This window comes from Vulpes vulpes, chromosome 8 (genome assembly GCF_048418805.1).
Source record: "Vulpes vulpes isolate BD-2025 chromosome 8, VulVul3, whole genome shotgun sequence".
In the NCBI taxonomy this organism is placed as follows: domain Eukaryota; kingdom Metazoa; phylum Chordata; class Mammalia; order Carnivora; family Canidae; genus Vulpes; species Vulpes vulpes.
Genome location: NC_132787.1, coordinates 88,700,643 through 88,715,094, shown reverse-complemented (window position 1 = coordinate 88,715,094; position 14,452 = coordinate 88,700,643). Strand labels below are relative to the sequence as shown.

The 14,452-nt window shown below is 40.9% G+C and overlaps 1 protein-coding gene across 2 annotated transcripts in view; it reads right to left on the bottom strand.

The window, feature by feature from the left end:
* Positions 1–14,452, bottom strand: part of ALK (ALK receptor tyrosine kinase) — a 673,225-nt gene that overhangs the window by 3,746 nt on the left and 655,027 nt on the right. For both annotated transcript variants that reach the window (XM_026016017.2, XM_072767396.1), the window contains 4 exons: positions 13,443–13,535; positions 10,640–10,741; positions 2,227–2,361; positions 1,441–1,531 (listed from right to left, as the gene is read on the bottom strand). In XM_026016017.2, the coding sequence (XP_025871802.2) occupies positions 1,441–1,531; positions 2,227–2,361; positions 10,640–10,741; positions 13,443–13,535 (421 nt within the window). The remainder of the gene's footprint in view (positions 1–1,440; positions 1,532–2,226; positions 2,362–10,639; positions 10,742–13,442; positions 13,536–14,452) is intronic.

The window sequence follows — 14,452 nt, the reverse complement described above, 5'->3', positions numbered from 1 at the left end:
GGTGTAGCAGAAGAGCACTTTGGTCCAGTATTCATCAGTAAAGAGTATAAGAATAAAAATACCTTCTGCTTCTCTTATTCTTTAGTTCCTTCCCTGTTAATTATTAATCTCTATGGAGACTCATTCGAAATATGCTTGTACAGAATTACCTGCTTTTAAGAGGGACGTTATCTACTTTGGGAGAAAAATGACTCCAAAGTATATGTATTTAAGTGGGTATATTCTATTAGAATTACAACATAACAAGCTAAGATGCCATTCACTGAAGAGCAAGTTTTCTGAAAGAACCCTACATAACTTGATAAATGAAGTCCGTCTAGATAAAGGCCCATCTCCGCACTTCTGAGCTGAAGTTGCTGGAAGAGCAGGGTGGGAGTGCTAGGAATGAATGATGTGGCTTGAACACGTATTTGGCTTCAGTCACAACCAGGATGAGGCGATTTGGGGAGGTAGTGGTGCCTGGCCCGACTTCTGAAATACTCTCTGGAGTTAGATATCCTGGCAGAATGAGAGCCAAGGGAGGGAGAGAGGCTGATGTGTGGAGAGGAGATCCTGCCTGCGGAGGGAGGGTCCCCGGGGAAGCTGGTGGTGCAGGTGCAGGGGCTCCTCTGAGGGAGGGGACGGCCCCCTCCACTGACTGGTGGGGAAGATGGTGAGAACGGGCGTCCATGCATAGACAAGAGGGTAATGAATTCTCAGCCTCTCCTCTCTTGAGGTAGGAGGCAGGGTCTGCTAAAATGGTGTAGAAAGGGAGAATTTCGAGTTATTTCTGAAGGAAATGGGAGAAGGATCTGCATAGGGACCAGTGGTACTGCTAGGAAACCGTGAGGCTTGGAAAACCTCTCTAAGCCTCAACTCATCTGGAAAAGGGGGATAGTGTATGTATCTCCCCGAGGACACAATGAAATAGATGAAAAGTGATCTGTGTATTTAGATGCTGTACTAATGCTATTGATAATGTTAAAATTTCTCCAGCTTACTTTGTTCCTTCCTTGAATCCCTCTAATATTTATCATTGAACCTCCCATTTAACAATTATATACAATTAATTATTTCACATTATTCTCTCTCTAGCCACACCATAAGCTATTTGAGAGCACATGTTTCCCATATTTCTCTGAAGCTCCAGTTTTGTCTAAAAAACCATTACCTACCCAGGAGGCATTTAGTTTAAACCTTGTGATTTGAACTGATTCCTTAATGGTATTGGGTGTTCTGCAGCTGTGTCATGTTGTTGGCAAAGGACGAGGTAGTAATTAGCATTTATTTACAAAATGGGCAAACCGAGGGACCAGTTGTCTTACTATAGATAAGCAATCATCCTCACATATAAATGTGATTATAACTCACATTTTCTGGCTGGCTTAACTTTCATTTCACAGTTTGATATTTGCCATCTTTTCCATATAAATGCTGGTTCAAGGGGGAAAATGTTTATACCTGGGTACAGTATTCAATCCTCTCCAAAATTATGGCAAAGTTGGGCCTATCTTCAGGCTGATGTTGCCAGCACTGGGTCATTATCCGGTATCTAAAAGAAGAGTAAATACGCTAATTAAAACTAGGAGAACAGGGATGCATACATTTTTCCCAGCATTTTTCTAAGGGGGACCAGAGGAGGCAGTCTTTGAGTGACAACTTATCTAGGTCCCATGTGGTTGGCATCTGCTGCCCTCTGCTGATGGGCCAAGGAATCGTGCCCAGGTGTAAAGGTACTAGAACACCAAAGCTCATTAACAGACATCCTGCTGTTTACGTGAAATCTGGCTCCTCTCCTTCCTTTTCTGAATTAAAGTCACCTCTGGGGAAGAATATTCTAATTATATTTCCCATCTGCCTTGCTTGTGCGAAGGAGGTGAGTGATGCCAGGCAGGACAGCAGAAAATGCAGGGAATGGGAATATTTAAAGGAGACTTAAGACAGATGGTGTTGGGCAGCAGGGGTGGAGTCTGGGACACAGATTCCTAGGAGGTGTTGAGGAGTGTGAGCCTGGTGAGTCCACAGTCTCCAGCCAGACAGTAGATAACTTTACAGATGTGACATTACTGCTTTTGAGGACTTGGAAGACTAACCCGCCTCACAGAAGTCACAGACACACCCCTATCCTGGGGTGTTTTAAAAGAGGTCAACCCCTCCACCTTAAAAAAAGCATATGTGGCTGCAGTATTTTTTGAAAAGGAAAACTGTCCCTATCAACTTGTAGAAATGTTCCTAAAAGTGTCATACACAGGCCCAGGACAGTTCTTAGGTGGGTCCATCCGTCCTCCGCTGGTGACGAACTCCAGAACTTCCTGGTTGCTTTTGCTAGGGTATGGCATGTATCCAAGAGAAAATATTTCCCACAGCAGCACTCCAAAGGACCTGCGCACAGGACAGAAGATATCATATGGGCACACGTATACACAAGTATGCACACACACGGATATATACTCATACAGGGACACACATACACACAGATGTAAAATTTAAATTCTATTACATATCTTTCCACAATTGAGAATTCTTAATATGGAGAAAAAAAAAAACAAAAAAGAATGAGAAAGTAGCCACATGTGATGCTCCATAAAAAGATAACCCTTGTTAGCATGTTATTTTTTTGTTCCAGTCAAGTTTCTGTACTTCGATTTCTTTTACATAATTGCAGTTATATTTCAAAAGCAATTTTGAACCTTGACTGTTTTTGCAATTTCAATTATAGCATAAGCATTTTCTGTGCTCATAGAAACATCTGAAATGGCCATAAAACATTTCATTGAGTAGTTGTGCCACAATTTGCCTTATCATTTCCATATTGTCTTCAATTTTAAAATTATTTAAAAACTGTAATGAATATCTTTCAAATCTGTGATGTGTTTTTTAAAAGGACAATTTCCTTAGGACAAATTCTTCAAATTTAGGATTAGGATAATCTAGATAATCTAGGATAATTCTAATTGAATTACTAGACCAAAAGAATGTAAACACCGAAAAATTCTTGGCACATAATGTCCACTTCCACACTCCAAACATGTCAAGCAGCCAGCATTGTGCATCAGACACTCTCATCAACATTGACTATTCTAAAAAATGAGAACTTTTATGGATTTTATAGTAAAAAATGGTAGAATCTTTTAAATCATCTTTATTGACTTGATAACTAACACGGTTGAGTGTTTTCTCAAGTACTTATTAATTCACTTCCTTGTTTTCTCTATCAATTGTGTATCTTTTGCCCATTTGTATCTACATATTGTTTGGGTATTTATCAAGTTTCTTTTTGATTTTTAGACATACTTTATCAGAGATGTTAACCTTTATCCAAAATTGAAATACTTCTATCAATTGCTTTCTAATTCTACCAAGTAGTCAAATCTATTTTTTAAAAATTTTGTGATTTCCTCCCATATAGATTATGCAATCCTCCCTTCACCAAAGATTAGATGAGTGTTTGCTGTTTTCTTCTAAGTTGTATTTGTTCCTCCTCTCCAGCTGGATCTGAGAACTTAGTTTGGTGTATGGTGTGAAGTAAGGGTTCTAAACTGAATTGTTTTGCAAACAGTCACTCTTCTAATACTATTCATAGAATACTTTTCCCCTTACTATTGACTTGTGAGTAAAAACAGGTTTCTGGGCTCTCTATTCACTTCCATCTGCTTCTTGCATTGACACCATTCTGTGTTATATTTTGTGTGTTTATGTTTTAATATCTGGTAGGCACTTTTTTGATATTTCTCTTTTTAAAGAAATATAGTTGAATTCTCATTTATTATTTGTTTTAAATGAGCTTTAAAATGATGCTATCATGTTTCAGAATTGTCTTTCATATTCTGACAAATTTTTATTTTAAACCTTTAATTTCGTTATTAGCTTTTTTAGCAAAAAAAAAATGCCTATTTTTGTTTTTGTCTTTGGTTGTAGTTTTTGAATGTTAATAAATATTCTATCAAAAACTGTAGAGAACTACACCTCCTCCATCTCCGAAGGAACAAAAAGTACATCAGCTCAGCAAAATTTTAAAGTCTCTTGTGAGGAGCATCGAGCAAAGATATTTTCCATATTTTTCAGGTGAGAAGGCTGAAGCAGAGGTTATTATACAATTAATCTGAGACAGACTGGAATACATTATTAGATCTCTCAGCTCTGCTACCTACAAATTGCCTGGTACATATATAATTATTTTTCTCTGTTTGGTGGTTTGTCTTCCTCCGAGGCAAAACAAAATAAGCAAAATCATGCAAAAGCCTGGCAGCAAGGCCTCAAGAGTTCCAGCTGTTTTCTGCCTGTCTACATAGCTAGAGAAATAGATTGTAGTATCCTTTGAGAGAACCAGCATGGAGATGGTAAATAGATGTTTATTTTCTTGGTTTGGAGTTCAAAGGAGCAAGAAGTAGTGTTGGTCATAGAGCTTTGATAATTTCAGGTAAGGAGAGTTGTCAGATTTAGTGAATAACCATACAGGACATCCAGTTAAATTTGTTCCAGACAAACAAGAAAAACTTTTATTAATTTTTATTTTTTTAAGAAAAACTTTTAGAATATAAGTACATCGCAAATATTGCATGGGATGTACTTGTACTAAAAAATTATGCGCTGTTCATCTGAAATTCAATTTTAACTGGTAAACTTTTATTTTATCTAGCAACCCTACAGATCAAGTAAATCTATATTTTGTGTGCCAGATGGTTCTTTAATCACCTATAAGCCTGTCTTAGAAGGAGCAATAGGACCCACCGCTTTGCACTAAAGCATTCAAAGTCAAATAAAAACAAGTATTAAAGAAAATCCCACTCTCCTCCTCTTGGCATTAAACTTGCTCTGCCTGAAATTATAGAAACAGGTTAAGTGCTTGCTGATTAAATTATTTAAAAAAATGTGAATCAATGAAGATAATCTGATGAAAACGTTTTAAAATCATGAATTGTGCTGTGCTTAGCAGTCTTTTAAAGTTACATTTTATTTTCCCTTGTTCATACCCTGGAAGACTGTCTTGAGATGTAGTAGAGGGTAGAACACTGATTTTGGAAAAAGGGGAACCAGAGCTGTATGGTTTCCGGTTATGGAATGAGTGAGTCAGGGGGATGAAAGCAGAGGGAGTAGTCAACAGTACGGTTGTACTAACGCTGTACAGCAACACATGGTAGCGATGCTTATGGTTAGCGCAGCACAGCATGCAGACTTGTCCAACCACTGCGCTGTACTTTAGGTGTCAACTGTACTTCAAGAAACAAAAAAAAAGATTACAATGTTGTATTCAAATACCCAGCCAGCTGATTCCACTGTCTCTTGTAGTTCTCCTGGGAGCTTCAGACTCACAGATCAGAAGCCCACTCAGCATCTCCACTGGCCTGTCTTACAGGCATCTCACACTGGACTTGTTTAAGAGCTCCGTCCACACCCAGCCCATCTCCTCCGTCCTCTCTAGTGGCAGCCAGCTAGGAGTTGTCCTTGATCTCACTTTTCCACACCTCCCGCTCCACAGCCCATTTTTGTTAGTCCTATCAACCACCCTCAAGACAGAGCTTGAGTCCCACCACTGTAAATGGCTTTCCCTGCCACCACTAAGCCTGGCCCCTCCGTTCTCTTATCTAGAAGTGGGCAGGATTTCCCCATCTTCACCTATCCCATCCCACTCTCGTCTCTTTTCATTGGCAGCCAGTGATATATATATATATATGTGTGTGTGTGTGTGTGTGTGTGTGTGTGTGTGTGTATATATATATATATATATATATATATATTTAAAGATCCCATCAAACTCTGGTTCCAACCTTTCAGGGGCATCCCATTGTGCACTAAATAAAGCCCACATGCCCTAACCTGGTTCCCCTGGCCCTCCATGTCTTGCCTCTGCCGGCCCTTCTATCTCAACTACCACTGACCCCCATGCTCACTAACTCTGGCTTTGAAGACTCGTTTTCTTTCTTCAAACAAGTTCATCTTGTTGCTGCCATTGACCTTTTATACTTGACTTTCCCCTCAGTCTGGAAAGCCTTTCAGGTCTTTCCATCTTTTTGCCATCCAGGCGTTGGACCGTCACCTCCCCCACGGAGCCTTCTCTACACAAAACTGTATTAAACAGTTTCCTCCCTCGGGCCTTCCACCCCTACACTCTTGATCCTCTGCTTTTTGTTTCCATGGCACTCATCAGTATCTGAGGTTATGCAATTTACCTATGTCTTTAAGGTTATTTCCTAATTGGAAATAATTTAATAATTCCTCTAAGGAAGAAATGTAATTTAATTGATACTTATGTACCTAGATGTTAAACTCTTATTTGTGCCTGTCTCCTTTTCTTTTGGAAGAAATGTAGTAGATACAATCACGTCTCACCCCTCCACCCCCGCCTCCTTCCTCCCGCCCCTTTCCCCATTGGAGTTAGAAAGAAGTTAGAAGTTACAATGTGTAAAAAGCATAACCAGTAAAGAGCCTGGAATACAGACTTGATTTTTGTATTGTAAAATTATATATTATGACATCCCATCCCTTTCTGGAACTTGTCTTTCTTTCACTAAAGGCTGGGTAGAGATTTATCCAAGTTGATTACATATAGATTTAGCGTGTTCGTTTATATTGCTAAGTAGTTTTCCAGGACATCAGTAAACCACAGTTCATTCCATCCCCCATTTGAGGGATACTTAGGTTGCTTTGTGCTTTTTTCTCTATTATAAGCAGTGTTGCAAATGAACATCCTTGCCCAAGTCCACTGTTGTCAACCTCTGTCTAATGTAGACACTTGGAAGTAGAATTGCTGGGTCATATGATAGACATGTGTTCAGGACAATTACCTAATTACCTAACTTACTATCCACAACCTGGTGTGGGGGGAATCACCTGGAGGGCTCCTTAAAACCCATTACTGGGCCTCACCCCTCGAGTTCCTGTTCCATTAGGCCTGAGGTGGGGCTAAGAACTTGTGTTTCCAGCATTCCATCATGTCCCGGGTGCTGCTGGTGCTGCTGATCTGAGGACCACACTGAGATCCACTGGGTTTGGGAAAGTCAGATCTCAGTGACTTAAAACAACAAAGGATTCTGCTCACATAGTCCAACATGGGTCAGAAAGGGGGCTCCGATCATTATGGCTCCTCCATCTTGTGATGTTATCTTGACACAGGCTTTCACAATTTGGAGGACTTCTGTCCATTGTCTTCTTGATTTCCTGTGTTGCTGCTGAGAAATTCAATGCCATTTGGATTCTCTGTTTTTGTCTCTGACCATTTTTTTACCATGGTTATTTTATTTTTCTCCTTAGAAGCTTACAGAATCTTGATCACCATTGGTCTGAAATTTCATGATGACATGCTTTTGTGTGGTTCTTTTGATCCACTGCACTTGGCACTTGCTGGATGCGTTCATTCTGGAAGTGTATGTCTTTCTGTTCTGGAAAATCTTCTTGAATTATTTCTTTGATGTTTTTATTCCCTTCATTTCTTCTGTACATTCTTTCTGGGATTCCTATTTGTCAGCTAATTGGACCTAATGGTCTAATCCTCCTAATTTTTTCCCCTTTCTTTCCTATGTATCCCCTCTACTTTTAGTTTATTTTCTAGAAAATTTATTCAACTCTTTCTTCCAAACTTTCTGTTACTTTTACATATCTATCATCATGTTAAAATATACATTTCTTGATCACCATTTTAGATTGTAAATAAATGATGCAGATAATGCACAGAGTTCCCATATACTCCACATTCAGTTTCCTTATTTTTAGCATCTTATATTCATATGGTACATTTGTTACAATTAATGAGCCACTATTAAGGCATCATTATTAACTAAAACTTATAGGTTTATTCAGATTTCCTTAGCTTTGGCTGAATTTACTTTTCTTGTTCCAGGACTCCATTAGAATATCACATCATATGTAGTTGTCATGTTTCCTTAGGCTACTCTTGACTTTGGCAGCTTCTCTGGCAAAAACCTTGTTTTTGATGATTTTTGACAGTTTTGAGGAGTATTGGTCAGGGCTTTAGTAGCATGTCCAGTTGGGATTTTTCTGCTTTCCTTATGATTAGACTGGAGTTGTTGGGTGTGGGGAGAAAGACCATAGGGGTTATATGTCACTTTCATCACATCAGATCAAGGGCACATGCTATGAACATGATCTATCACTGCTTGACCTTGATCACCTGACCTGATGTTCCTGTGTGCAGCTCACACAAGCTTCAAGAGACTAATGCTCCATCTCTTTAAGGGCTCTCTCCTATTCTTATTTCTAAGAACTTTTTTTTTCTCTAAAAACTGTGTTTGAAATACTACTTTGTCCTTACATTATGGTGGCAATAATTTATCTTTCAGAGGTTATTACAGTTTTTAGAAGTTTTCCTAAGCTTTCTGTATTTTTCTTCCTCAAAGTTCCTCTTTATATGATTTTTCCTTCAGATTAGAATCGTTTTTCAAGCATTTGTTGGTTCTTGGCTGGCTGTTCATATTTTATGACTGTGACATTGCAAATCCATTGTGAAGCTTTTACAGATCTTGTCCGTTGGGGGGCAACTGGCTTGCATGTTTCACTGGGTATATCCGTTTCCTGTAGCTTCTGTAACAAACTGCCACAAACTTGGTGGCTTAAAACAACAGAAGTTTATTTTTTCACTGCTCTGAAGGCCAGACATCTGAAATCAGTACAGTATCCTGGGATAAAATTAAGGTGGATAAAATCAAGGTGTTTGCAGAGCCACACTTCCTCCAGAGGCTCTAGAGGAAAATCTATTCCTTGCCTCTTCTGGCTTCTTGAGTCTTCCAGAATTCTTTGACTTGTGGTCACATGTCTTCCACCTCTGTGTTTACACTGCCTCCTCCTCTCTGTATATGGAATCTCCCTCTACCTGCTTCTTATGAGGACCCTTGTAATGACATTTAGGGCCCACCCAGATAATCTAGGGTGACCATCCCACCTCAAGATCTTCAACTTAACACATCTACAAGGACTCTTTTTTCCTTATAAGGTAACAATTATAGGTTCCTGGGATTAGAACCTGATATGTTTGGGTGGCCATTACTTAGCCTACTACCACTGGCAGTATCTAGATTTTTCTTTTCATTGGTTAGTTTCTCCAATGAGGAGTTCTCTGATCAGCTCCTACCTGTAGCATGTTCTTGGCGCTGAACGGAAGAAGATGGCATACATTTTTAAGTAGGCAGACTTAAAATATATATCCCTATTTATAGTAGAAAATTCATCCTCCATGATGTCTAATGTCCCCAAGACCAGAAAGGCTTTCATTCAATCTCTTCACAGAGGGAACCCCTGGTTTTGTGTGATGGTAGGGGAGAGATGGGGGTGAAGGAATGAGCCAAGGATCTGATTATTTTTAAAACATATCTGTAACTGATTTTCCTGTCTGCAGCACCTCTACTTCCAGCGGTATCTGGCACCTTCAATTTCTGGGCCTTTCTGGGGGTGTCAGGCAGAGTGAACCAGGATGTTTCTGGACCTATATGTCAACTTTCCAGTCTCCTAAGTAAGGTATCACTTGTCCATAAACTTCCCAGTTTCCAAAATTTTGTCATTGTTGTCATCTTTGTCTTTGTGGGTTTCTACACAACTAAAAAGATTCCCTTTAGTGTTGTGTGTGGGTATGCATGTGTGCATGTGTGTGTGCATGTGTGTGCATATGCACATCTGTGTCCATGTACGTGAGTGTATTTTGGCAGACAGCACAAGTTTAATCTGCCACTTAAAATTATATGTTGCTTTTATAGATATTATGTAATAAAGTATGGAGATTTCCTCAAAAAATTAAAAACAGAACTACCTTAAGATCCAGCTATCCCACTTCTGGGTATACAGGTAATGGAAATAAAATCAGTATCTCAAAGAGATAGCTGCATTCCCGAGTTCACTGCAGCATTATTCATAATAACCAAGATGTGGAAACAACCTAAATATCCATGGACAGATAAATAGAGAAAGAAAATGTGGCATGTATATATACAATGGAATATTAGACTTAAAAGAGAAGAAAATCCTGCTCTTTATGGCAACAGAGATGAACTGTCAGACCTGATGTTAAGTAAAATAAGCCAGACACAGAAAGACACATACTGCATGATCTCAATTAAGAGGTGGAATCATAGAAGCAGAAAGTAGAATGGTGGTTGCCAGGGGCAGGAGGAAGGTGGACATGGGAGATGTTGGTCAAGGAGCACAAAGTTCAGTTATTCAGGATGAATAAGTTCTGGAGATCTAATGTACAGTGTTTTCCACCTTATTTTTAACCATGGAATGGGTCTCAACACCACTAAATCTGGAGCGCTTTTGTGCCAATATTTATTTTCTCATTTCTTCTGTTGATGGAGAGAATTTCATTGATCGATTTTTCTAATCTCAATTCAATGTTTCATTCCTGGGATAACCCCAACTTTGTAGTTAGGTGGAAAAAAAATCAGATGTGTGTCGCAATGTGTAGTTCCCCAGCCAGTGGCATCAGCGTCACCTAGAAACTTGTTAGCGATGCAAATTCTCAGCGACTCCTAAACTCCTAGGGTGGGGAGAGCAATCTGTGCTCTCCCAGGCCTTTCTGCTGATTCTGATACATGCCAGCCTCTGACAGTCCCTGTTGTAGAGGTGCATTGACTCATCTCTAAACCTTTCCCAGGAGAGCGTGGGAGCACTGGGCCCACAGTGAAACCCACAGGAGGGCAGCAGAAAGACTCACCAGGTGTCTGTTTTAGAGGTAAAGATCCCTTCCATGAAGGCCTCGGGAGGCATCCATTTGACTGGCAGCATTGCACAGCCTCCTTTTCGGTAGTAGCTCGCTCTGTGGGGGAGAAGAGGAGACCCAAACTTGGTCCTGGAGATGGCTCCGAGTGGGAGCTCTGCCAATAAACAACAAGCTGTAGCCATTACAGGACTGAAACGAATGAGGGGTTCATGTGGTTCAGGAGGAGAGCAGAAGAACACAAGTCATTGTTCTTAAGTTAAGAGCTTTGTGTCATTTAATAGGAGGCAGCCTGCTGGAGGCATGAAAAGAAAGATCTATGCAATGACTACAATATCCAGTAGCAGGTGGGTAGATTTTCCCAATGGGTTTCATGTATTATAACTCTCAATGATAACGATACTCCAGCCTGTGCCTGATAATCCACAGTAATGGAAGATCCGACTTGGGGGAACTTGGAGCAGGGCCTATGTCTTGTTTAGATCCTCTGTGACCCTCACGCAGCATTTTGCTCAATATAGGCACTCAACAAATAATCCTGAGAGCTAGAGGGGCGCTGCCTCTACTCTAGCACACCCAGCAGAACACAGGGCTGGTGGCAGAGCTGGCTCCAAAGATATGAGTTTTTATGATTATTAGTTTTTATCATGAGCTGCATTAAAGACATCACTGACAAAAACTAATGAATTAGCTCATACCTTTTTTTTTTTAAGATTTTATTTATTTATTCATGAGACACACACACACACACACACAGAGAGAGAGAGAGAAAGAGAGAGAGAGAGAGAGAGAGAGGCAGAGACACAGGCAGAGGGAGAAGCAGGCTCCATGCAGGGAGCCTGACGTGGGACTTAATCCCAGGTCTCCAGGATCAGGCCCTGGGCTGAAAGGGCTGCTAAACCGCTGAGCCACCCGGGCTGCCCCAGCTCTACCCCTAGCCCTGTGTTTTCCTACTGGGGTGTGCTTAGGGAGGCAGCTCCCCACTAGCTGCCTAGATTAATTAATTACTTCAATAAACATGTACAGTGGTCCCCCCTTATCCATGGGGGTATACTCCCAAGACCCCCAGTGGATGCCTGAAGCCACGGATAGTACCAAATCTTATATATACTAGCTTTTACTTACACACATGTACCTATGATAAAGTTTAATTTATAAATTAGGCACAGTGAGAGATTAATGACAAAACTAATAGAACAATTATAACAATATCATGTGACAAATGTGAATGTGGCCTCTCTCTCAAAATATCTTACTATCCTGTACTCACCCTACTTCTTGTGATGATGTGAGATGATAAAATGCCTATGTGAGGAGATGAAGTGAGCCTAATGACACAGGCATTGGGATGTAAAGTTGGACTGCTATAAAACTTCCGCTGGTATGTCAGAAGGAGGATCATCTGCCTCCAGACTGCAAACAATTGAGACTGGGGAAAGAGAAAACGTGGATGAAGGGGGCCTCCTGTACCGAGTGTTTACTCTGCTAAGTGCTGAGGACATAAATTATAGTCTCTCTCACCCCAGCCTACTGTTTAGTGGAAGAAAGACACACAGACACCTGAGTGTAGAACAGTGCATACAGTGATGCAGGTGAGTACAAAGCTCAGTGACACGGAGGTGGGGATGAGGTCCAGGAAGAGTTTCTCAGGCGGCGGCTGGTGGGGCTGAGTGGTGAGGAGCTCTCCTGGAAGACCATTCCTGACACGTGAGATCGCACAGGGCAAGTTGGGGTGGTGAAGCTTAGGGCCAGAGAGTGTCAGAGCTGAGGATGGAGAGGAAGGGCCCAATCATGGAGGGCTTGCTCGCTAAGTCTTGCTGCAACATTTGTATCTTAAACCAAGGGCAAAATAAAAAAAAAATTAAAAAAAAAAATAAACCAACCAAGGGCAATCTTGCGTATTCTGAGAGAGGAGCTGGAGGGGTGCTGAGACTCTGAGAGGTTAAGAGGAGAGTGGAGCACCCAATCTACCCTGGAGTAATGGGCCATCAGCATTCCTACCTGTGTCGATCGCAATCAGTTCTCTGGGGGCCTCTGGGGCTCCCCCTTACTCTCCAAGGAGTGAGGGGGAGGGTCACATGGGGCTTCCATGTGACCATCTCTCCTCACTCCACGCCTGGATTAGGGCGGTGGGGTGTGGTGTAAGTAGTGACCATGCAAAAGAGTGATTTGCTTAGCTCATGCAGCAAGTCACAGTTGTAAATAATAGCTGAAAATGAAACTAGGGGTTGGGGTGAGAAGAGTAAGGTACATACAATAGAAGGGTTTTCTTTTTAATTAGAAAAATTATCTTACTTGTTTAATGTCCTTGAGAATAGGACAGGGAAAATGAGATGAAGTTGAGCTAAGTACCTATGGACTTTGAACCACCCTTCTGTGGTTCCTGGTGTAGAGAAGACCGGGGAGCTGGCCCATTATGCTGCTTGTTCAGGAGTGCTCCTGCCCAAGTCCATTTAGAATTCCTGAATATTGAGGAGAGGCATTAAGTAAAAGTTTACTGAGAACTTTCTCCGTATCAAGTATCCGGGTTACTCTGTGTCTGAGAACATTCTGGGATCAGGAAGTTGGAACCAGAGAGACTATGTACTTGAGAACCTGATGTCGGTGACTGCAGTGTGATCCTAGAATTAGACCACCAGACATGGGCACTAATTAAGATGTTGTATGTCCCGGAATGGGACTTAAGGAAATGTTAGGTGACCAGTTGACAGCATACCAGAGATGACTTAGGGCATAAGCATCCACATCCCATTCTCTTGAGGGGATGGGGCTTCTCTAGGTAATGGCCACCTTTGCTCACCTGTAGATGTCCCGGGCCATTCCAAAGTCTCCAATCTTGGCCACTCTGCCAGGGCCTGGACAGGTTAAGAGGCAGTTTCTGGCAGCAATGTCCCTGGTAAGAAAAAAAGAAAAGAGAAAATACACTTCCTAATTTTATTTCCAGGAGGATAAACATGTAATATTCATCACAAGGATTTTCACCTCTAATCTGATGTTCAAATAGTTCCCTTCTCTGCCCTCTATTTTCTTTACTACATCATACTTCAGTATGAGAGGAATAGCTCGACCAATTCCAGCCCTCAGAACTAATAGGCGAGTGGAAACAGATTAGGAAAGATGATTGAAAATGTTTAATGGGATAATAATAATGAAAGTAATGATAATAGGAACTAGAATGTATTGGCCTTTTATTCTGTGCTAAGCATTGTTCTAAGCGTTTCATGGGTAATTATCACAACCACCCTACAAGATACAGGGTGCTATTCTCATTTTATTAAAAAACATTAGCTAAAAGAAGATCATATAAGGGCATAAGAAATGCCATTTGGCCTAGGCTACGGTTTTGTACAGATTGCTCTTGGTTTCTGCCAGTTGCCTGAGGAGTGTTCTGAGACAGCATGACTTCATGATACTAAGTTGGAGCAGTCAAGGTATTCTCCAATAATTCTAGTTGTCTTTTTAAATAAGCTACTATTATTCTTACATCCATGATTTCACTAAAGCCTTTGTTTGCTAGGCTGTATGCATCACAGCTCTGTGGCTGAAGAATGCTTTTTTTCGAGTCATAGGGTTATCATGTCCTCTTTGCTGTTGTACTCTAGATGGCCTGTTTTCCTATAGCATGCCTGGAAGGCATGGTCAAAGCTCTCCAGGACTCATCAACTCATCAACTGCTTACCCATCCTTGACATGCATGTGGGAATAAAGGATGCATCCAGAAGAAGTCTGGAGTGGGTCTCTAATAATATTACAGTCCTGGACAGAAAAAAATAGGAGTACTTCTTAGGGAGTACAGGTGGTGTTTTCATA